At 32.0% G+C, this 26124-nt stretch overlaps 1 protein-coding gene across 3 annotated transcripts in view; it reads left to right on the top strand.

Annotated features, from left to right (window-relative positions):
• Positions 1-13499, top strand: part of LOC114345870 (phosphatidate cytidylyltransferase, photoreceptor-specific) — a 110839-nt gene extending 97340 nt beyond the window's left edge. Inside the window, exons 1-2 of one of the 3 annotated variants that reach the window (XM_028296692.1) lie at positions 4909-5150; positions 12230-13499. In XM_028296692.1, coding sequence (XP_028152493.1) covers positions 12236-13414 — 1179 coding nt within the window. In that variant the 5' untranslated portion in view covers positions 4909-5150; positions 12230-12235 and the 3' untranslated portion in view covers positions 13415-13499. Of the gene's footprint in view, positions 1-4908; positions 5151-8849; positions 8956-12229 lie in introns of those variants that run through there. The other 2 variants (XM_028296684.2, XM_028296702.1) reach the window with 2 other exon arrangements.
• The last annotated feature ends 12625 nt before the right edge of the window (positions 13500-26124 follow it).

The raw sequence follows: 26124 nt of genomic DNA, 5'->3' as shown, positions 1-26124 counted from the left end.
CAAAAAAAAAACGGATGTAAAATATATTGCTTTGCCTTATATACCTACCCGAAATTACAGCAACAGCAAATGACTTACTGTCACTTGCTGTTGCGTTTAGTAAATTTCAATTTCCGACTTATCATCCACTTATTTCGTATGTTTAAAATGATGGCGCACGGGTAAAGATTCAGGGACTCAACTGTAGCTATGGTAAGATGTAAGGGAAAACTATCGCAACCTATCAAGTATTAATCTGGCATTCATGAAATCTGATGAACTCATAGAGAATGGGAGAAAAGGAAATAAAGATAATCTGGTACGCCGACGACGCCATAATAACAGCAGAAAATGAAGATGACCTACAAAAAAAAATAAAGAATTCGAAGACACGGCTCTCATATACAACATGGTGATCTCAACAGAGAAAACTAAATCGATAGTGGTATCAGCGGGACCGAGACGATGTAAATTGGTCGTAAATAACAAAATAATACAAGTGATGGAAACAGAATACTTGGGAATAAAATTGTCGAGCTACGGAGAAGTGGAAGAAGAAGTATAAAAACAAGTGAACATGGCGAACAGAGCAGTAGGATGTCTCAACAACACAATCTGGAGAAACAAATACCTCACAATGGATACGAAAACGTATATGATAATGACGTATACAGCGGAAACAAGAGCAGATACGGCGAAAACACAAAGACTACTGGAAACATCAGAAATGAAAGTCTTACAAAAAATAACAAACCAAACTCTAAGAAACAGAGTAAGAAGTGAGGAAATACGAGCGAGATGTGGTATAAGAAATAAACAGGTGGACCAAAAGAAGAAAAATAGAATGGAATCAACATATAGCAAGAATGACAGAAAATAGAATAGTACGAATTGCAAGAGACAAATCGCCATATGGAAGAAGATCATTGGGACGACCGAGGAAAAGATGGTCAGACAATGAAAATTGAGGCTAAAAACCGAAGTAAAACAGGCATTGAGCCTATTTATAAAGTAGGAATAAGAATAATTTTTAATAAGGAAAAATTTCCTACCCAGCTGGGATTCGAACTCACAACCCTTGAATCGAAAAGTAGGCTCTCTTACCTTTGATCCACAGAGAGGTAGTCAAAATTTTTATCACATTCGCCATTACGAGTTGGCAATTATACAGTATGTCCCTGTAAGTTGTATCCATATGGAAAACTTTTTATTATTAATTTTACGAAAAAAAGTTATTCTTCATAAAAAGCTCTGCATGGTCCAAAACCTAAGATTCAACCATCAGTTATAAAATTTTATGGATGTTATACGAGGTATGTCAAAAAGTTTGAATTTCATTCAAGAGTAAAGTAGCTTTATTTTTCACAATATTGAAAATTGTTATTATGAAAAGTTGTTTGGAATTAAAAACTAAATTATAATATGCAATTACAACCTTCTAATTGAAAAAAAATTTTTTTTGAAAAATTATGGATAACTAACATTATTTTCAGTTATTTCAATTCTGATAACTCTTTTGTTAATAATTTTACTAAAAAAAGTGATTCTTAATAAAAAGTTCTGGATGATCTACCATCTTGTATCAAATTTTATCAATTTTATACGAGGTATGTCAAAAAAGATAAATTTAGATCAAAAGTAAAGTACCTTTATAGACCAGGGCGCATCTGTAAAAATATTAGTACATTTGGACGTTGAGAGGTGACTCAAATTTTTTTGCAGAAATTGCTTGGAAATAAATCAAATAATAATATTTGAGTTATCCTCCCTCTCAAAAAGGTCCGGAACATTTTTTAAATAATCAAAATGTCAAAAAATTAAGGAAAAATTCGATTTTTTTCTTCGTTTTTTGATTATAACTTTAAAATTGTTCCTTTTCGAGAAAAGTTGTACTAACATAAAAGTTGCGTAATTAAATTTCCTACAATATAGAATTAGTTAATAATTTAAAAAATAGTCACCCTTGTTGCAAAATAGCAATAATTGCGAAAAAACCATACAAAAACAAGTATTCGCATTTTACGTTTTTCAACCATTTATGCTACATTTAGGACCTTCATATTTCACCCAGAAAAACTATATGATACAGTTAAACAATATCGTAAATTTCATTAAGATCGGTTCAATAGATTTTGCAAAATAAATTTTGCAATCCAGCTTTCGCAAAGAAAATTCATTTTTTCAAACTGGTACAGGACTGAAAATAAAGCAGATAGCAAGTTAAAAATTTTTTTTTGCTTATAGAAGTGTACTGTACCTTTCATTTGCAATTTTGCAAAATTAAAATCAATTAACACCACGGCGTCAGGATTTTTCTTAATTAAACATTAATTATTGGTGCTACGCGCAGGACAGCGGATAGTTTGCTCTGATTGGGCATTCCAATGACCTTTGATAATGATTGATACATTTTAATTTTTATTACATTTCGATATAAATAAATAAATTTGTTTATTGCAAAATAAGAACACACACTTTATCATTTGAAATAACACTTTTATTAGCAAAAACTTTCTTTGTTCATATATTTTAACTTAGAGAATAAAAGTTTATTATTTTGAAACTTTTATTTATATTTATTTTTTATTTATAACTTTCAAAGTATTCATTTTCAAGAAAAGTTGTGCTGACATAAAAGTTGAGTAACTAAATTTCCTACAATATAGAATTAGTTAAAAATTTAAAAAATAGTCACCCTTGTTGCAAATTAGCAATAATTGCGAAAAAAAACCATACAAAAACAAGTATTCGCATTTTACGTTTTTCAACCATTTATGCTACACTTTGGACCTTCATATTGCACTCAGAAAAACTTTATGATAAAGTAAAGTAATACTGTAAATTTCATTAAGATCGATTCAACAGATTTTGCAAAATAAATTTTGCTATCCAGCTTTCGCAAAAAAAATTCATTTTTTCAAAATCTTACAGGACTGAAAATAAAGCAGAGAGCAAGTTGAATTTTTTTGCTTATAGAAGTGTACTGTACCTTTCATTTGCAATTTGCAAAACTAAAATCGATTAACTACCACGGCGTCAGAAATTTTTTTAAATAAACATTAATTATTGGTGCTACGCGCAGGACAGCGGATAGTTTGCTATGATTGGGCATTCCGATAGTCTTTGATAATGATTGATACATTTGAATTTTTATTACATTTCGATAAAAATAAATAAATTTGTTTATTGCAAAAAAAAACACATACTCTATCCTTTGAAATAACACTTTTATTGGCAAAAATTTTCTTTGTTCATATATTTTAACTTAAATAATAAAAGTTTATTATTTTTAAACATATGCAATTGTTTAAACAATATTTCACAAACAATAATAAAATTAGTTTGATTTTTGTGGAATTAAAATATTAAAATACAACAAAATATAGAGTAAGAAGATAATATATTAGATAAAGATTGAAAGAAATTTTGGTGGAAATCAACTTGTGTGAATCGAACACCGCTGTCCTGCGCGTAGCACCAAAAATGAATGTTTATTTAAAAAAATTTCTGACGCCGTGGTAATTAATCGATTTTAATTTTGCAAATTTCAAATGAAACATACGATACACTTCTATAAGCAAAAAAAATTTCAACTTGCTATCTGCTTTATTTTCAGTCCTGTAACATTTTGAAAAAATGAATATTTTTTGCGACAGCTGGATTGGAAAATTTATTTTGCAAAATCTATTGAACCGATCTTAACGAAATTTACAGTATTATTTTACTGAATCATAAAGTTTTTTGGATGAAATATGAAGGTTCTAAGTGTAGCATAAATGGTTGAAAAACGTAAAATTCGAATACTTGTTTTTGCATGGTTTTTTCGCAAGTATTGCTATTTTGCAACTAGGATGACTGTTTTTTAAATTTTTAACCAATTCTATATTGTAGGAAATTTAATTACGCAACTTTTATGTTAGTTCAACTTTTTTCGAAAATGAACACTTTTAAAGTTATAATCAAAAAACGAAGAAAAACATCGAATTTTTCCTTCATTTTTTTACATTTTGATTATTTAAACAATATTCCGGACCTTTTTGAGAGGGAGGATAACTCAAATATTATTATTTGATTTATTTCCAAGCAATTTCTGCAAAAAAATTTGAGTCACCTCTCAACGTCCATCTCAAAACCGATGCGCCCTGGACTATTATAGTTCAGAATATTTCAATTAGAAGGATATAATTACATACTGAAACATAGCTTTTAATTCTAAATAACTTTTCATAATAACAATTTTCGATATTGTGAAAAATAAACGTATTTTACTCTTGAGCGAAATTAATATTTTTTGACATATCTCGTATAAAATTAACAAAATTTGACATATGATGATTGTATTTTAGGTATTAGATCATGCAGAACTTTTTATTAAGAATCACTTTTTTTCGTAAAATTAATAATAAAAGAGTTATCTGAATTGAATTATCCGAAAATAATGTTAGTTATCAATTTCAATTAGAAGGATGTAATTGCATACTAGAATATAGTTTTTAATTCCAAACAACTTTTCATAATAGCAAATTTAAATATTGTGAGAAATAAAGCTACTTTACTCTTGAGTAAAATTCAAACTTTTTGAAATAACTCGTATAATATTCAAAAAATTTGATATTTGACGGTTAAATCTCAGGTTTTGGACCATGCAGAGCTTTTTATGAAGAATAACTTTTTTCGTAAAATTAATAATAAAAAAGTTTTTCATATGGATACAACTTACAGGGACATACTGTATAAACTCGCTGGTGAATTTGATAAATATTGAAGAGTATATCACATTTAGCAAGTTTATTGATCATTATAATGCATAATAACCGGTAATTATGCATAATCACCCAGTGCATGTAACTAATACTACCGATATAATAATATTATGATAATAATACTAAAAACATCGAGTCCGACCCTGTTCTTCCAACCCACATTTACTGACATATCGCATCAATTAACTCGTACATTTTCAACAATAGCGCATTTCAATTAAGTCAGTTTATCAAACTCAAATGCCATTCAAGGTATTATATTCCAATGGTCTTGCTTATAAAACGCTTCCAAATAATACGACTAAAATACAAAAAAGTAAAAGGTGATTTTTCTTGTGAGGTTCTTATGTGAAAATGAAATCGAAGTGAAGTGACATTGGACATTGAACGGGTAATTCCGTAGTTAAAGTAAGTATACTGTTGGATAATTTTGAATCAGTCTGTGATCTCTTTCATTAATATTAATTTATTATGGTATTTATAAACGTTAGCAATATTATTATGACCGGTGCTGGAGCAGTGTTTTAATATCGTAGGTTAAGATATGCATAGATTTGATATTGAAATTTGACTTTTAGATTTAGTTGATATTGTCTGGTGTTAAAAATAAACAATGTTTGTCTTAAGCATGCAATTAGCATTATTATTACTATTAAGTTAGCTTATTAGCTATATTAGCTATTGGTGCTATATTAGGTCCCACTAATACTAAACTGTAGGGCCGCCGAGGGGGCGCTACAGCCGGTACATTTTACCGAGGCCCGGCGTCAACCAGACCGTTTAATTAATACTCTGCTATATTTAATATTATCACCAATCAATTTTAAAATTTCAAAAAGTTCACACACATAGTTAAGGCTTTTATAAAACACGTTAATTTTTTTATAGACCGTAGGTGTGTACATAACCTCAATATATTAAAAAAAAATTTTTTTGGAAAAAGGCGTATAACTTTTTTTGGGATAGCTGCACGTTTAATTTTTTCTTAATCTTGTGTATTTTATCAAACACTATATTACTAATTTTTTTAGATTTTTTTTAGGAAAAACTGTTATTTAGGGGGTTTTTGGGAATTTTCCCTATTTTATAGGTTTCATAATAGATCAAATCAATTTCTTTTTTATAGGTTATATATGTAAATTGAAGTAACTGAGTCCTTTAGAATATTTAAAAATGGGAGAAACACGTTCTAACCCCCCAAAACCTCCTTAAAAACGGTTTTTTTTTTATTTTTTAAGGTGGTCAGAGTTACGGAAAAATCTGAAAAAAATGATAAATTAGTGTTTGATAAAATACACAAGGTTGAGAAACAATTAGACCTGCTGCTCTCCCCAAAAAAAGTTAAACGCTTTTTTCAAAAAAAAAAAAATTTAATTTTCTTGAGGTTATGTACACTCAACCTATAAAATAAACATGTTTTATAAAGGCCTCAACTACACACAGGTCCAAAAGTTTGGAATACGTACAAATAATATATCTACGCCTATGGTGGTTTGAAAACTGTTGTTGATATTCATTTTAGAGCGTTTTTACATGAAAATGATAAAAACTTTGAATCGTTTTTGTATTATTTTGCCCATTTTGGTCACATTCAACTGATTACGAATTTACACATTATTTCAGTCTGTGTTTAAATTTGAATTGAGCCGTTTAAAAATGCCTAGAAACGTGATATCTCACTTTGACAGATATAGAGTGATTGCTTTGTTCCAACAGGGCTTTAGCCAAAGTAATATCGCGAATATTGTTGATGTTACTCAGAGTGCTGTATCTAACATTTAAAAAAAAATCCAAGAGACAAATGACGTCAAGGATCGTCCAAGAAGTGGTAGCAGTCTATGTACAACAGCAGCAAAAGATCGGCAGATAACATTGATAGCTCGAAGAAATCGTCTGGAATCCACAAGTGGTATATCCAGAGAAATTTCTAGGCTTCAAGGACTGAATATTTCACGGCAAGCAATAACACGCCGACTAAATGCGGTAAATTTGTATCGTAGAAGGCCCTTACATGTTCCTAACTAACCTACCAACACAAAATAGTAAGGTTGCAATGGGCTACAGAAATGGTGCAACATGGTCCTAACTGGAATAACGTGATGTCCTCTGATGAATCAAAAATTGGCTTGGTATCTGATTCGCGAAGAACACTGGTTTGGAGGGCCCCAGGACGACAAGCCCGACTAAAAACAGCCCAACCGCGTGTCCCGTTTGAAGGTGGCAGTAATATGGTTTGGGGTGGTATTATGAGTGGTACACGGACGCCACTGCTGGTTCTGGAGAGAAGTGTCACTGGTGCTGTGTACATCGAGGAAGTTTTAAATCCTGTCGTACGTCTATTCCGAGGGCAGTAGGTGATGAATTTGTGTTTATGCATAACAACGCACCCCCTCATTGAACAGCAGCAGTACAAAATTTTCTGGTAGAAGAAGGAATATCTACATTACAGTGGCCCTCGAATTCCCCCGATGAACGTTATTGACATGCTGGGGACATTCTCAAGACACGCATCAAAAAGCGAAACAATCCCTTTATACACTTCGCGAACTAAAAGATGCTGCTCGTGAAGAATGGGAGAGAATTCCGCAAGCCCAGCTCGACCAGTTAATCGGCAGCATGCCAAATCGCCTACAGGCATGCATACAGTCCAATGGAGGAAATACTAATTATTATTAGTTTAATTAAAAATTATTCTCTTCTTTACTAATTTATTTTTAAATGTAAGTTGTACTTTCTAAGTTGTTCACTCCAAGAGAATAAATAATTTTTTTGCATATCGTTTATCTGGTTTTGAGATTTATTTAGTATTGCTAAGAATTGAAACAAAATTATGTTTAACTATTCAGAAAAGTTTATATATAAAAATCAATAAAAAGACGAAATATTCTAATATTTCAAACTTTTGGACATACATATGTGTATGCGTGTGAATTTTTTGAAATTTTAAAATTGATTGCATCCCACCAAAAAAAAATAAAAACGAAAAATGATGTTTTTGATGGTGGCGGCAGGGGGAAGGAGGTGGTGCGTTAAAATTACGCTGGATCTTATGTGCTAATCACATAGAACTTAAAAAAAAAGTTGAATTCTAGTAGTGAGGGAGGGTAACTTTTAATTTATTTATCCCGTCCATAAGTGGAAAGTTTGATGCGCCACTGTCGACGCATGTGCCACTAAAAAGTGACGGCACAGTGTTCAAACGTTTTCTTTTAGGTTCTACTATTTAAGTTATAGGCTCTTATCGTGCCTAAAATGATTAAGAAATTTCACTTATAGCGGCTCTTAGTCTACAAACTTTGTTTCATCTAGATCCTTTTCGCAATGTATAACTTCCATGAATCATGCGAAAAAAAATTTTGATCGTGTGGCTCATCAGAATAATTATATCAGTCTGCTGTCGTGACATCCTTCAGCCCGGTGCTTCTTCGGAATTCTTATAAAAAAATACTTTTTTCTCTCATTCCTCAGGTCTTTCACCAGTGGTATACAGGTTATTAAAAAGTATAACAGAGGACTGATGTGGTCTCCTTGTATGATGTTTAAGAGTCCAGTTAGAATTTTGTATGGTCCAATTGCTTTCTTGTTTTTAACTGAGTTTATTGCATGAAGAATATAAAATTGTAAAATTTCTGATTCATCTTGATTTACAGTTCTCTCTGTATATTTGGCTGGTCGTCGTGGAGCAACAAGAGGCACCGAGGTCTAGCTGTCCAATTACCACCTTCAAATATCTATACATTTGTTTTTCTTTTGCCGATAGTAATCATATCTCCAGGACCACAGTTTTTGCTACTAGAGTTTTAAAATAAATTACTTTATTATACTACATACTACTAGTAGTAGTACAATTTTACTAGCAGTACTATTTACTATTTACTAATAGCAGTACTATTTTGATATTTATGGCAGAACAGCTTCCTAAAAATATCCGTTGCTAATATGAATAGTTAATTAATAATTATTAATTCGAATTTACAAATTTAATGTTTATAATGACAACAATATAATTGTTTCGAATACTGAACTTTGTTCAATGCCGACACTGTCAAATCGTAAGGTAGAAGACAAACAATAAATAAAAACAGTTAAAAATGATGTTTAAAAATCTAGTTTTGTATTTTGAAAATATCAATTTTGTAGTTCTGCAAAGTAGTGCATTTGAGTCATAAAATATAATCAGTTTAATTAATTAATGGTGCATTATAATAGTTTGGTAAGTTTGTGTCACTTATTATTAAAAAAGTGTTAAAAATATTTATTACAATATTAATTATTGTTTCTTGTTGTTATGTAACTTGGAAGTAAGATGTTTTCCTTTTGATTTTTTTTTGTTTCTTCCTGTAATAATTAGGTGGACACCTTTAGTTATATACAGGGTGTAACAAAAATGCAGGTCATAAATTAAACCACATATTCTGGGACCAAAAATAGTTCGAATTAACGTAACTTACCTTAGTACAAATATGCACACAAAAAAAGTCACAGCCCTTTGAAGTTACAAAATGAAAATCGATTTTTTTGAATATATCGAAAACTATTAGAGATTTTTTGTTGAAAATGGACAGGTGGCATTCTCATGGAAAGAACATCTTAAAGAAAAATTATAGTGAAATTTGTGTACCCCATAAAAATTTTATGGCGGTTTGGTTCCCTTAAACCCCCCCAAACTTTTGTGTACATTCCAAATATATTATTATTGTGGTGCCATTAGTTAAATTCAATAATTTTAAAACTTTTTTGCCTCTTAGTATTTTTTTGATAAGGCAGTTTTTATGGAGTTGCGGCTTCTTTTTTAATATGTTTACATAAAAATTTTATGAGGGTTTTGTTCCTTTAAACCCCCGAAATGTTTGTGTACGTTCCAATTAAACTATTACTGCGGTACCATTAGTTAAACACAGTGTTTTTAAAACTTTTTTGCCTCTTTGTATTTTTTTGATAAAGCATCTTTTATCGAGATGTGGCCTGTTTTTTAATATGGTTCAAAATATACTTAAAAATGTAAATCATAAATAAATTTTCATATTATTACCAAGTCTCCATAATCGTACTTTAACATAGACAAATATGTGGTGGATTTGACCAATATTGAACTATCTCGATAAAAACTGACTTTTGGAAAAAGTACAAAGAGACAAAAAAGTTTTTAAAAACTTGTGTTTAACTAATGGCACTAAAATAATATTTAAATTGGAACGTAGACAAAAGTTTGGGGAGGTTTAAAGGACCCAAACCCCCATAAAATTTTTATGGGGTGTTCAAATTTCATTATAATTTTTTCATAAAATACTACTGCCATAAGAATACCACATGTACATTTTTAATAAAAAATCTCTAATAGTTTTCTATATATTGGAAAAATTCGATTTTCATTTTGTAACTTCAAAGGGCTGTAACTTTTTTTCCGTGCACATTTGTACTAAGGTAAGTTAGGTTCAGTCGAACTATTTTTGGCCCCAAAATATGCGATTAAATTTATGACCTGTATTTTTGTTACACCCTGTATATGATGCAGTTAAACACATTAAAAATCACACAAAAATTAATCTGAATTATCAGGCAACCACTCAAGACTTTTCATATCTCTCTTTTCTTCATGTGGTTTTAATACGGTCTTGTGGCTTTTTGCAGAGTTCAAACTTTGGATATCACATATTAACAATATTATGCAATCTTTCTGTAGTAGAATCCGCTTAAAACAGATCTTTTGCCTAAAAATTCTTCCTTTGTTAGGTAACCAAGATAGTTTCATATGCTCAGTTCATCGTCATCCTGTGAGTTTACCCTGGAGAGTTAGTCAAAGTAGTATTTAGGTTATCGAAAAGTATTATTAAAAGATTCTGTTTTTATTTTCGCTTTGTAGAAGTCAGTCCTAATTTAAGTTAAATACACGTTACTTTTTCCTACTATTCCTTATATGCTCTGGGAGGGGTTTTAACCCCCAAACCCCCCCGGGTGAGCCACTGTATTGAAATAAAATTTGATTAAACTAAAAGGGAAGTTCCCTAGGTTGGCTGTATACCATATAGTTAAAAAACTCTAACAAGAAGTAAAACCACTTCTATGTAAATTGGTATATTTATTAAAACTTAAAAAATCCCAATGGATTGAATAAAATATGTCCAATTCAGAACGTTTTCATACCTATCGGTCCATCATCAGTGAATCTACAATAAAATAAGTAATCCCACTCTTAGAATTGAAAGATGGTTGAAATTTTTAAAAAGCTAAAAAGTGTGGTTAGATTACTTACGTGCATACTTGCGAAATAGCCCCAGAACCAAACAATGGTTGAATTTAAAATTCAATTTACATTATTTAAAAATAATATTAAACAGGCTAAACGCCGATGTTTAAGGATATAGCCTATGGGAATATGGTGAAACCCTACCAAAACCTCAATCAACCATCTTAGGCCTTACACACTTGTGACACTTTATAGTCAAAGTTGGCCTAAGATCCTTACACACTTGTGACACTTTATAGTCAAAGTTGGCCTAAGATCCTTACACACTTGTGACACTTTATAGTCAAAGTTGGCCTAAGATGGTTGATTGAGGTTTTGGTAGGGTTTCACCATGTTCCCATAGGCTATATCCTTTAACATCGGCGTTTAGCCTGTTTAATATTATTTTTAAATAATGTAAATTGAATTTTAAATTCAACCATTGTTTGGTTCTGGGGCTATTTAGCAAGTATATGACCTTTTGGCTAAGAAACTTTGAAAATCGACTACCTTTTTCTCTACTGTCAATGTCACTTCAAACAGTTCCTTACACACTTGTGACACTTTATAGTCAAAGTTGGCCTAAGATGGTTGATTGAGGTTTTGGTAGGGTTTCACCATGTTCCCATAGGCTATATCATTTAACATCGGCGTTTAGCATGTTTAATATTATTTTTAAATAATGTAAATTGAATTTTAAATTCAACCATTGTTTGGTTCTGGGGCTATTTAGCAAGTATATGACCTTTTGGTTAAGAAACTTTGAAAATCGACTACCTTTTTCTCTACTGTCAATGTCACTTCAAACAGTTCCTTACACACTTGTGACACTTTATAGTCAAAGTTGGCCTAAGATGGTTGATTGAGGTTTTGGTAGGGTTTCACCATGTTCCCATAGGCTATAACCTTTAACATCGGCGTTTAGCCTGTTTAATATTATTTTTAAATAATGTAAATTGAATTTTACATTCAACATTGTTTGGTTCTGGGGCTATTTAGCAAGTATGCACGTAAGTAATCTAACCACACTTTTTTAGCTTTTTAAAAATTTCAACCATCTTTCAATTCTAATAGTGGGATTACTTATTTTATTGTAGATTCACTGATGATGGACCGATAGGTCTGAAAACGTTCTGAATTGGACATATTTTATTCAATCCATTGGGATTTTTTAAGTTTTAATAAATATACCAATTTACATAGAAGTGGTTTTACTTCTTGTTAGAAAATTTGATTACTTATGAAATTTCTCTTATTCCAGATAAATATGGAGACTGACAAACTTCCCGCTGAAACCAAGCCATCAGTCCAAGAATCTCCACCAAAACCAAAAGTCGGTACCGGTCTTAAAAGAACGATCACTGGGCTGTCAATGTTAGCAGGGTTTGGTCTAGTAGTATACGGCGGAGTCCCATGCATTACACTCACTGGATTTTTTATCCAATTCAAATGTTTCCAGGAAATCATCAAAATCGCCTACCAAATCAAAAAAATTCCTGATGTTCCATTCTTTAGGACAATCAATTGGTATTTTGTAATTACAGCTAATTATATACTTTTTGGAGAACTATTAGCTAAATATACTCAAGTATTTATTAAGAAGTACTATCTTCTACAAGTACTTGCCAGGTACCATAGGTTTATGTCGTTTATTTGGTACTTTATTGGTATCATTTGGTTTCTGACTATGTTAAAGAAGAAACTTATACGTCAGCAATTTAGTCTATTATTTTGGACACATTTCCTTGTTATGATTGTTAGTGTGCAGTTGTACATGACGTACCAAAACATGTATGAAGGTCTGATTTGGTTAATAATTCCATTATGGTTAGTTATACTTAATGATGTATTTGCTTATGTGTTTGGAAAATTTTTTGGTAAGACACCTTTGATAAGTCTTTCCCCCAATAAAACATTAGAAGGCTTTGTACTTGGAGGTCTTAGTACTTTTATACTAGGCAGTATATTAGCATGGATTTTTTGTCACTTCCAATATTTAGTTTGTCCAATAAAGTATATAGAGGTTGAGGATAATATTGTTGCTTCTACAAATTGTACCAGGAGCTACCTTTTTGAACCAAGTCCTTATTACATAGGAAATACAGGCTTATCAATAAATTATTATCCCTTCATTCAGCATTCCTTATTTATGTCTGTGTTCGCTAGTATTATAGCTCCATTTGGAGGATTTGCAGCATCTGGATTCAAAAGAGCCAATAAAGTTAAGGACTTTGGTGATCTCATTCCAGGCCATGGGGGCATTATGGACAGATTCGACTGCCAATTTTTGATGATGACTTTTGTCAATGTGTATATAAGTACGTTTATTAAAACACCAGACGTGGATTTGGTGTTTCAGCAAATATTGAATCTAAACGAAAATGCGCAATTGGAGTTTTATAAATTGCTGAAAGATTCTTTACATGAAAGACTTTTAGATAGATGATTTGTGATAAATATTTTTTCTATATTTTTAGAGCATGTAAAGTTGTTGTTAAATTATATTTTTTATAATAAAAGATTACCTTTTATGCTGTTTTCTTTAATGGAACAATCCGTTGAATGGAACACACCCCTATACAGGGTGTCCCAGACTAATTTAGCCACGCTATATCTCTTAAACGAATAGAGATTTTCGAATGGGACAAAAGTGATATATTCTACTTGTAATACACTTTAATATGGCGTACAAAAATATCATCCCTTAAATATTCATCCCTTAGTTACAACTCCTAACTTTAATTTTTTTAATAGCACCCTGTATATTTTTTTCTAGTTTTGGATGTTGTCTTCTATCGTCTATTCAATACATTTTTTAAAAATAAAATCGGTTCGTAAATTACCAAGAAAATATCAGTTTAGTTTTGTTAATTATGTGTCCCAGACTAATTTATCCAGGCTATATTTCTTAAACGAATAGAGATTTTCGAATGGGACAAAAACTGATCTATTCCATTTGTAATACACTTTCATATGGCGTAGAAAAAATTCATCTCCTAAATATTCCTCCTTAACTTACAGGGTGCTATTAAAAAAATAAGTTAGGGGTTGTAACTAAGGGATGGATATTTAGGGGATAATTTTTTTTATTAAAGTGTATTACAAATGTAATAGATCAGTTTTTGTCCCACTCGAAAATCTCTATTCGTTTAAGAAATATAGCCTGGATAAATTAGTCTGGGACACATAATTAACAAAACTAAACTGATATTTTCTTGGTAATTTTCGAACCGATTTTATTTTCAAAAAATGTGTTGAATAGACGATAGAAGACCACATCCAAAACTATAAAAAATATACAGGGTGCTATTAAAAAAATTAAAGTTAGGGGTTGTAACTAAGGGATGAATATTTAGTGGATGATTTTTTTCTACGTCATATTAAAGTGTATTACAAGTAGAATAGATCACTTTCTGTCCCATTCGAAAATCTCTATTCGTTTAAGAGATATAGCATGGCTAAATTAGTCTGGGACACCCTGTATATGTTTTTTTTATTTCGAACGTGCCTTTGACAGCTTATCTCATGCTGCTATATGCAAAATTTTAGAGCTAAGAAACATTCTGCATAAAATAATTTCCATTATAAAGTCACTGTACATTGAGGAGAAATGCAGCGTGACACAATGGGATCAACAGTGACGAATTTAACGTACTTACTCGAGTCAGACAGGGATGCGTGCTTTCTCCGTTTCTTTTTAACATAGCTATAGACTTGATTCAATAAAATTGTGTTTTGACTAGGAAAGTTTTGGGGTAGTTCTGATTTCTTTCATTATATATGGATTTTGGGCTGCTGAATCCGAATATGAGGTTTGCGGACAAAATTTCTTGCCGGAACATTGAAAAAATCGCGAAAAAAGCGAAAAATTTCAGCTCTTTTCCGCATTTTTGCTCAAATCTCGAAAACTATTAACTTTTAGTAAATGATCTGTTAACAGAAATTAAATTACTTAAAATGATCTACAAATATCACTATTTACTTTTTTTTCAGACGAACCGTTCGATCTAAAGTATAAGTTGAGAATTGCCAATTTTTAACGGTCTCGGCAAAACTCACTTTTTACATTCCAAAACCTTATTTTTTATTAGAATGCTGTCATTTGATAAATTTCTCCTAGTTTTCTGTACAAATAATAAATGTTCGTTCATAGGTATGGTATGTCTCTTGTGACAGCTTCCATGAGTCCATTCCGTCCTAAGAGACCGGGAATGTCTCTACTTTTCTCTTAGAGCCACAGAAGATCAGGCACAGATGGAGTCACAGTTTCAGTTGGTGTGAACATTTCCTTCGGATCTGTTATCTTATTTACTTATTTCCTGTTACTCCGTAAAGGAGCAGACGGCATCCACGAAGCTTCTCCATTGGACTCTGTCTCTGGCCATAGCTGCTACCTCTCCCCAGCTCTTTCTCATACCTTTGTAGTCAGCTTCAATTGTTCTTATCCAGGTCGTTGCGGGTCGTCCTTGCTTTCTTCGTCCTGCTACTGTCCATTTTAGAGCTTTCTTTGTTATATCTGAGTTGTCCTTCCTCAGGGTGTGTCCCAGCCAATTCCATCTTTTCCTTTTAATTGCAATTTCAATTGGCTCTTGTTTGGTTTTCTTCCAAAGTTCTTGATTTGTTATGATGTTGGGCCAATATACTTTCAAAATTTTTCGGAGGCACCTGTTTACAAATACTTGGAGTTTTTTGACAGTTCCGTCTGTTATTGCCCAGGTCTCGCATCCATACAGTAATACTGTTTTAACATTACTATTAGACAGTCCTATTTTGGTGTTTTGACTAATTTGTGTTGACCTCCATATGTTTGAGAGTGTTCCAAATATTTGTTGTGCTTTTCTAAGTCGATGTTTAATGTCCGCCTCGATTCCACCATGTACGCCAAGTATACTTCCTAGGTAGCAAAATTCTTGTACCCGTTTTACTTCTTCTTTACTGATATATAATTTTTCCTGTCGGAGTTAGCCTATTCTCATCTCAACTGTCTTATTGACATTTATTCGGAGACCAATTTCTGCCGCCTCTTTCTCCAGTTTACTTAGCATGTTCTGCATATCATCTATTGTATGGGATACCAGGCATATATCATCTGCATATTCCATATCAGCCAGTTTCTTACCATCTAAGTAGTTCCAAGGGATTCCGTTTTTTCTGTCTATGGTTTTTTGTAAAATGTAGTTGAGACATATATTGAAGAGTAGAGGTGAGAGTATACAGCCTTGCTTTACCCCCTTCTCTATTTCTATTTTGTCCGTCATTTGACCCTTATGTAATACGGATCTGTTATCTTGATTTCTGATAAACCTTGAGGTTTTGTCCTTTTAAAATGAATTAGTTGAACAGCTCCCTGACTTCCATAAACCTCAAGCGCGGGTTCCTTTTTTATCCGACGCACAGTGGAGCAGGAGAGCTAAAAAGTTGGCATAAAATGAAAATACTAAATGCAGTATTTTCTGACGCATTCATTTTAATTAAATAGTACACAATCCTTTGTATGATTTGGCATCATTTTTTTCTCATTAAATCCCCCTCCACCAGTTGCGACGCGTCGCAAAGGGCACATGGTCCCGTGTTAACAATGCATAGGCCGGGATAACGTGATTCGACTTACGTTTGATCCACTTATTTCAAGTCATAAGTTAATTTACTAGTAAAATTGGCTACGGATATTTGATCTTCAGGAAAGTGACAATATTATTACAGATGTGATATAATAATTAAGTAAATATAGTCTCTTATAATATGTTGTTTAAAATTACCTGTACAAAATATCAAAATATGCATTTTTCAAAAAGAGCAAGTGATTTGTTAGTGTTCCCAGACTGATCCAACTTTAATTTTGTTTTATTTTTAAAGCTTGAGTATTATTCTTTAAAAAGTCATTTTAACTTTTTGCTCATATTTGCTCCTTTTTTCATAATTTTATTTTTTGTGAGGTTATGTTCACCTAATTAAATTGAACAACACTCTATTCTAATTTTTCGTTATTTGCATAATTCAAGCATAATAATTCAAGAAAGTGTAGTAGATCCAAAACAAATTAAGATGTATTCCACTTTTTGTTGATTAGTAGTGATCCACTGATCACAAGCAAAAGAAACATAAAAAGAAAGAAATTAGAACACCTGCCAGTGGAAGCACTGCATATTAGTGCATAATATAATATTATGTTCAAATCTCCGAATGTGCAAGATGTGTGACGTCACATCTGATGATTTTGATGATGATCTGTAGTTTAAGTTTTTCAATATTTTACCTACAAAATTTTATGTTATTCTTATAAATATGCGGTAAATGATTTTAAAGAACAATTTGGTAAAGCAATTTTTCAAAAATAATGTTAACACAATTGTTTTGAGATTAAAGAGGTATATTAGACTGTAGATTTATTTTAAATTAAAATTACTAAACTTCAAATATCATTTAAATCAATATCCGTAGTAAATACGGACATGCAGCTTTGGAAATTTTGAGCAAAACATTTTTTCAACAAGCCATCCTTCAAGGAAAAATATTTGTAAAGCGAGACCCAGGAAGAAGAAGAACATCCTGGTTAAAGAACTTCAGAACCTGCTTTAACACAACATACGTGCAGCTTCTCCGCGCTGCTGCAGATAAAATAAAGATTGCCATGATGATCGCCAACATTCGTCACGGATAGGCACATTGAGAAGAAGAAGAAGAAAACATTGAAAAAACATCGTTTTTGTTTATGTACACACAACTTATAATATTTGAAAAAAAAAAATTGGCCATAATATATCCACAATGATTTAATGCCAACTTATGTTGTCTCTTGCCCCAGTGTGCGACGAATGGATTGCTTAGGAGCTACTGCATGTTTTGGTGCAATACAAGAAATACCACATATGACGTGAAAAGTGTGGTATTCGTCGATTTTATGTACGTTAAAATCAGCGTTATCGTACACCTGCTGTGTAAAGCACGGCAGGTCAATTTTCTGCGGATCGCCTGCGAATGCTGACACTTCCAGGCGAACAGCTTCTGTATAGGATGAACAAAACCCTAAAGAGGAAACTACATCAACCTATTTTCTTGAGCCGTACTTTTTGTAGAGAAAACGGCCAACCCTGCAAAGAATGGTGAGACCAACTATATGGGCTTTACTGCCGCTAAAAGACTTTGAGCAAGCGCGTTGCTTATCTGGAAGTGTCCGCAATCGCAGGCGATTTGCAGAAAATTGACCAGCCTTGCTTTACACAACAGGTGTACGAAAACGCTGATTTTAACCCTTTCTATGCCAGGACTTAATTTGCATGTTGGTCCCTCAATCAAGCATGTTGGTCAAGATTTTTTCATGCTTAGAGTCCCATTGCCTTATATATACGTTGCATATAAATAAACAAATAAATGACCAAAACATGTTTGTGAATGAGTTTTTTTAACCAAATTAAACGTTTTCTTTTCAAAAGTACTCATCAGAGAGCAAAACCACCTTGAAAAAATGTAACTACCTTAAAAAAAATAATGTAATGTAAATTAACATTAAAAGTTTTCTTTTGTGTGGTACTCCTCAAAACATGACACTACGCAAAGGCCGATTCCGGATCTTGCACACATGTCTTGTATCTCGATTCGCTTCTTTTTTTTCTGGTCTTTTCTGTGGCTACAAACGCTTCACCTTCTAGCAGCTACCTATAATGGGTCCGCATGACCTGTCTTAGGTGCCAACATTTTGAGGCTTTGGGAACAATAATCTTACATTTTCGGACATATTTCTACGGCATTGGGACACCAATGAGTCTACAATTGTAAGAGCCATATTATAACGCATATTTTCGGCTTTGGTAAATTGAGACCATAACACCTTGAACGTATATATACGGCGGCTGGGAATACAGACATACTTTTTCAAAAACATATATATGCAGCCTTTGGACAGAAAGGGTTAGCGTACATACAATCGACGGATACCACACTTTTTACGTCATGGGTGGCATTTCTTGTATTGCACCAAAAACATGCAATAGCTCCTAACCAATCCATTCCTCGGCTAAAAACTAAACCCGCACCTGAGGTTTATGGAAGTCAGAGAGCTGTTCAACTAATACATTTTGAAAGGACAAAACCTCAAGGTTTATCAGAAATCAAGATCTGAAGGGAATGTTCACACCAACTGAAACTGTGTCTCCCTCTGTGCCTGATCTTTTGTGGCCCTAAGGGAAAAGCAGAGACATTCTCGGTAATTTAGGATGCTATGGATTCATGGAAGCTGTGAGAAGAGACATACCATATTTATATTATGAACTAACATTTACTTTTTGTACAGAAAACTAGGAGAAATTTATCAAATGACAGCATTCTAATAAAAACTAAAGTTTTGGAATGTAAAAAGTGGGTTTTGCCGAGACAGTTAAAAATTGGCAATTTTCAACTTGCACTTTAGACCGAACGATTCGTCTGAAAAAAAAAAGAAAATAGTGATATTTGTAGATAATTATAAGTGCTTTAATTTCTGTAAACAGACCATTTACTAAAAGTTAATAGTTTTCGAGATTTGAGCAAAAAAGCGGAAAAAAGCTGAAATTTTTCGATTTTCTCGCGATTTTTCCAATGTTTACATAAAAACATTACTTTACGTAATCTTTACGAAAACTTTACGTATCTTGGAGGTGTTATTACAGAAAACGGAGGTACAGAAGACGATATTCGTATGAGGATACGAAAAGATTAACAAGCATTCAGCATACTCAACCCTGTTTGGAGGTCTGGCGAATATACAACAAGGACATAGATCCGAATATTCCAGTTAAATATCATGTGTGTTCGGGTTCCGGTGAATTCGTAACTATTTTATTCGTCCATCCTAATTACAGGCCAACTGGCCACTCTGGCCTTAGATCGAGTGCAATTTGTTGCGATTATTTCATCAATAAAACTGTTCAAAACCAAAATTTTATTGTAATTTATTTATGTAGGTACAAATTAGTACAATTAAACACACAGTTGTTATAAATTTTTGACGGTTGAAAGTCATCACTTTTATAATTTTTAAAACATTAATTGTCATTAATGTCACTGAATGTATTTTTCATAGCAACGAAGGGCATCTGACGTAATATACTTGACGACGGGCAATTATCAAAAATTATCGATTTAATTTAGATTTCTGTAGCTTTCTATTGGTCATAATCTCCTATGAACGAAATAATCAAGGTAAGATTCTCCACTCTCCTCTATTCAAGCTTTTGTAAAATATAGGACATATTCTAATTTAAAACAAATCAAGGCCAGAAAGAATTATATTTGGACTGATAATATTTACCGCATGCACTGATATGCAATGATATGAGAATGATATCAGTAACATTTTTTGATAAGAAATAAGACCATGAGAAAACTATAATTAACGGCAGAATTGGTTTAGATATTTTTTATCTTTGGTAACTTACGAATGCCACAATGTGAATCTTCCGGAATAGGTGTAGTATCAATCAGGTCCGTGCCATACATTTTATACTTTAAATTATATTTAGAAAAAAAAACTATTCAAATGTTCACTTAGTTTTACATGAATTGTTGCTATGACATTTTTTGCTTTCACATAGTGTCTTGGCTCTACGCACATTTTTTGTCGATACAATATCGTTTGCAATTACACTGTACAGCTCTGTATCGATTCAGATCCAAAATAGTATATTAAGTATGGAGAACGGTAAGGGTTTTATACCGATCGAAGACAATTGCTTGGAGGAGGAGCGGAGCGACGACTCCAATTATTGTCTGAGATCGGTTACCCTTAACGTTCGACATGCTTATAACGTTTTTTGCACGATTGATACCATTATAAATTATAAAATTAAACATTTTCATCATATTGACTAGTTTCATTTATTTTATCAAGATAGATACTTTGGTTGTTAGGTAGTAACTAGGGTGCATAACAACAATGGAGAATTGAGTTTTTATTTAGTTGTCAATAATTTTAAGTACAATTTTGATTATTATAAATACTCTGGGCTAATTAGCAAAATACAAGGAAAAGTTATTTACCAGCAATTTTATTGCTGGAATCGAATCTTATTATTGTATGTATTAATAATATAGATATGCAAAGTCCGCAGATAGTGTGCTACTTTTTTTATAAACAAAATGGCGCCTGAAAATCGTGTTTTTTTCAATTTTTGCTCTATAACTCCCAAGATTTTAACTTTAGACCAAAAACACTCAAATAAAAATTCACCGCAATTAAATTCTGCATAGAGACGTGTTTTTTCCGATTTACTTCGACGAAAACTTTCCCCGGAAAAAGCGGGTTTTCCAACAAAATCTTTAATTTTCAACTAAACTTTTAGATAAGTAGTTGTTAATCAATAATTAAATAACTTGGTAACGTAAAAGCCATTTCCGTATATATTATAATTCCAGAAGTCTATGGAAATTGAATGAACATTTTAGCAACAATTAAAATGTTAATTAAAAATTTACCGTCGCTATAATAACGACAATAATTATGATGCATAAGAATAGCTATGATTTTTTCATAAAAAGACACTATACCTATCTAATGTATTTTACAGAATTGAAATTGGACTATTTAAGCGGCCTCGGGAATATTTTAAAATTATAAACAATTTTTTGGTTTATAAACAAATAGAATATCTCGGGAAATATTAAACTAAATTAAATTATGAAAACGGTATTCGAAAAACTGCAGCAGGACGCTTCTTTTAAAAGGAAAAAAGTTTAATTATGACGAGTGGTTCCTGAGATACAACCGGTCAAAGTTGACCGGAATTTACGGCAAAGATATAAACAATAGGATCATAATTTTCAAACCATCACCTTTTTACTTTTGTCCTCTTTCTCCACACCAATTTTCATATCTTTAAAGTCCTCATAACATATATTATTATAATAAAAACTATCGATAATACGTGTGAAAATTGCCAAAAATAGCAAAAATCCAATCAAAAATTAGGTTGGAGAAAATGTAACCCTCAAAGTTCAAAATCGGTATACGTTAACAAAATGCATTTTCTCGGCTTCCCATGGAGCAATTTCCTTAATTCTTTTTTTGTTCCCTAATAACTCGAGTAGAGCCATCGAACTAACGTATTATTAAATGCCAGACTTGCTTTTGTTTTGTTATAATAGATTAATTTATTTATAGGAACAGAAAATTACATATTTTTTCCAGTTGTGGGCTTTTTTTTAAATAAACTTCCTACAAGTGTACCTTTTAAATTTAAAAACATAAATATTCTCATTTGAAAGCTGTGTAGTTATTTAAACAATTTTTATTTAAACAAATTAAAATATTGTGTTATAATAAATAAATTAATTTAATATAACAAAACAAAAGCAAGTTTGACATTTAATAATGCGTTAGTTCGATGGCTCTACTCGAGTTATTAGGGAGCAAAAAAAGAATGAAGGAAATTGCTCCATGGGAAGCCGAGAAAATGCATTTTGTTAACGCATACCGATTTTGAACTTTGAGGGTTACATTTTTCTCCAACCTAATTTTTGATTGGATTTTTGCTATTTTTGGCAATTTTCACACGTATTATCGATAGCTTTTATTATAATAATATATGTTATGAGGATTTTAAAAATATGAAAATTGGTGTGGAGAAAGAGGACAAAAGTAAAAAGGTGATGGTTTGAAAATTATGATCCTATTGTTTATATCTTTGCCGTAAATTCCGGTCAACTTTGACCGGTTGTATCTTAGGAACCACTCGTCATAATTAAACTTTTTTTCTTTTAAAAGAAGCGTCCTACTGCTGTCTTTCGAATACCGTTTTCATAATTTAATTTAGTGTAATATTTCCCGAGATATTCTATTTGTTTATAAACCAAAAAATTGTTTATAATTTTAAAATATTCCTGAGGCCGCTTAAATAGTCCAATTTCAATTCTGTAAAGTGCATTAGATAGGTATAGTGTCTTTTTATGAAAAAATCATAGTTATTCTTATGCATCATAATTATTGTCGTTATTATAGCGACCATAAATTTTTAATTAACATTTTAATTGTTGCTAAAATGTTCATTCAATTTCCATAGGCTTCTGAAATTATAATATATACGGCAATGGCTTTTACGTTACCAAGTTATTTAATTATTGATTAACAACTACTTATCTGAAAGTTTAGTTGAAAATTAAAGATTTTGTTGGAAAAACCCGCTTTTTCCGGGGAAAGTTTTCGTCGAAGTAAATCGGAAAAAACACGTCTCTATGCAGAATTTAATTGCGGTGAATTTTTATTTGGGTGTTTTTGGTCTAAAGTTAAAATCTTGGGAGTTATAGAGCAAAAATTGAAAAAAACACGATTTTCGGGCGCCATTTTGTTTATAAAAAAAGTAGCACACTATCTGCGGACTTTGCATATCTATATTATTAATACATACAATAATAAGATTCGATTCCAGCAATAAAATTGCTGGTAAATAACTTTTCCCAAAAATGGCCTATTCTCCGATAATCAGCCTAGACTAAAATTAAAATATGAGCGAAAGTGAATTTGAAGAAATTGAACGTGCTTGGGAAGAAGGGCGTTCCGCAATTCTGTACCATCTGTGAATAAGTCGATAACTCAAAAATGCAATTTTTCGGTATGGCCATTTTAAACATTTTATTAGGTTTGAAGAATAAAAATTTAAGATTTGACTTATCCACTTATTCACGGTCTGTACCATCTGTGAATAAGTCGATAACTCAAAAATGCAAATATTTCGGTATGGCCATTTTAAACATTTTATTAGTTTTGAAGAATAAAAAATTTAAGATTTGACTTATCCACTTATTCACGGATGGTACAGAATTATTCCCGAAAAATCCAAAATCCGTTATCAAAGTACCTACCAAAGTTTTAAAAAATGGTGCGAAGGCAAGAATTTAAGAATCGAAGAAAAGACTCTATTGACATATTTCGTTCAAAGACATATGCAGTTGAAAGCTCCTGGAAGCCTCTGGGCTGAATATTCAATGATTAAATCCACCGTTTTTCTTTATGATGGCATTGATATTTCCAAGTTTTCAACTTTGATCGCGTATTTGAAGAGAAAAATTAACAAATTGTACCATAAGTTTCAATATTAATAAATAATTCGTTAGTTTTATTTATTCTTTCAAAAAATAAATTAAAATTAAGAGATTTTTTAACTCGACGGTAAGTGAATTACTTACCGTCGAGTTGGAGTACTTACCGTCGAGTTGGATTACTTACCGTCGAGTTGCTAGTAAATGTCACCTACTGACATAAAATCTGTCAAGGTAAACAGTCAAAAATGATCAATCGTGCAAAAACTAACTTAAAAACTGTCTCATATACATAGTTGATCTAAATTTCTTATATACTAAGCTGTTTAAAGTCCAAATTGAGGGGTCCACGTTTGTATGTTTCAGAGTAATATGTGTTTGAATTTAATTAAGAGTTAATTTAGTTATGAATGCTGATAAGCAAAAAGCAACAACCTGCTCGACTAGTGTTGCCCAAAATCGGTCTTGGACTTGCAGTCTTGGTATTGTTCTTGCGTTTTCGCAAGACCAAGACCAAGACCAAGACCGCCTAATTTTAGCAAGACCAAGACTTACCCTGCAAGACTTGAGCAAGAACAAGACTAAGCCTGCGAGACTCTTGCGTCTTGCAGTTAGAACTGAAGGTCGTTTTAGGGAGTATATAAGTTCGGCTATATTCTTAGATACTCACTCTATGAGAAACAAAAAAAAATGTAACATTTTTTTGAAAATTGGATTTTTATGCGTTACGAACAATACCATAAACATACATAGCGAATCAAAATATCCATTAAAAAACACTTGACACATTTGACATGTACTCAGAGGTCATTATGTATTATAATGTAAAAATAAAATATTTTGTACATTCTTTCCCAGCAGCCGACTTCTTCGCTCTGAAATTAATTGTCCAGGTTTTGAGAAGAGTCGTCTTCTAATCATAACATAACATTCCTGCCTTGCGACGCCTACAGTAATATCGAATATTGTATACAAACTTTTTAAAAATGTGTCACCTTAGCTAATAGAAAATATACTTAATAATAAGTATATAAGTAATTATTTTTTTCATTATTAGTTTTCTAGTAATCCAAACACCAGAAATCTTATCGGTATACATATTATAGTAAGACTATTATGTATTGTTTATGCTGACTCTGCTATGAGGTCACTCGGCTAAACAAAATTTGCCGAAACAGCGCGGCTATTATTTAAAAGTATCATAAGGTAATGATACGAGACAAAAGTACAGATAATGCCGGATATTGTGTAAACAAAATACCGAAATATTATTTTAACGATATACACTTCTCCAAGAAATTAACGCACCACCTTAAAAACGGGTCATTTTTAATGTCTCAAATTTCCTAAACCTTTTGTCCGATTTAAGTGATTTTTTTAATGTGTTGTCTTATTCTTTATAAATATTGCTGTAATAATATTGTTGCTAGACAGGTCAATTATTGTCATTGTATACCGGGTGTACCAATCAAACTGTGTTTTTCTCACTCTGTGGAATATTCTAGCATTATGCTAACTTATTATTCAAGCATGCAATAGCATACTGAAATTAAAAGCAAACTACACCCTCACATTTTCTTAGCATTGTGTTTTTTATTCATTATCTTATATTGGATAATAAAAAAGTTAGGTAGTTTTTTAACTATCAATGTTTTTCATTAATACAGGATGTTTTTAAATAAGTATGGCAAACTTTAATGGGTAATTCTGCACGAAAAAGTAATGACAGTTTGCTTCATAAACGTTTACAGTACAACCTGCCATATCCGGACCTGTCATATCCGGACCTCCCCATATCCGGACGGTTCTGCCGTCCACATCTACCGAAATATACCGAGAAAGTCAGTCCTGCTGTTGGACAACGCACCCTCTCATCTCGACCCAAAATAACTAAAAGATGGCAAAATAATGTATAATAGAATCTATAAAACGTGTCTATCGACGAAAGTTATTGACGGCGTTGATTACTGGAATGTATGAAGGAGAAAACATTTCAGAGACTTTAAAAGAAGTGGTCTTGATTGATATTCGGATTTTTTCATATCCGGATCGGTCTGTCGCCACATTGATCCGGATATGACAGGTTTTACTGTACTTTATAAATGCTTTGTTTTCTAAATAGCGGGTGTTCAAATTTTTCTTACAAAC

The sequence above is a fragment of the Diabrotica virgifera genome, chromosome 2 (genome assembly GCF_917563875.1).
Source record: "Diabrotica virgifera virgifera chromosome 2, PGI_DIABVI_V3a".
Classification (NCBI taxonomy): Eukaryota; Metazoa; Arthropoda; class Insecta; order Coleoptera; family Chrysomelidae; genus Diabrotica; species Diabrotica virgifera.
This window is presented reverse-complemented; position numbering and strand designations above follow the sequence as displayed.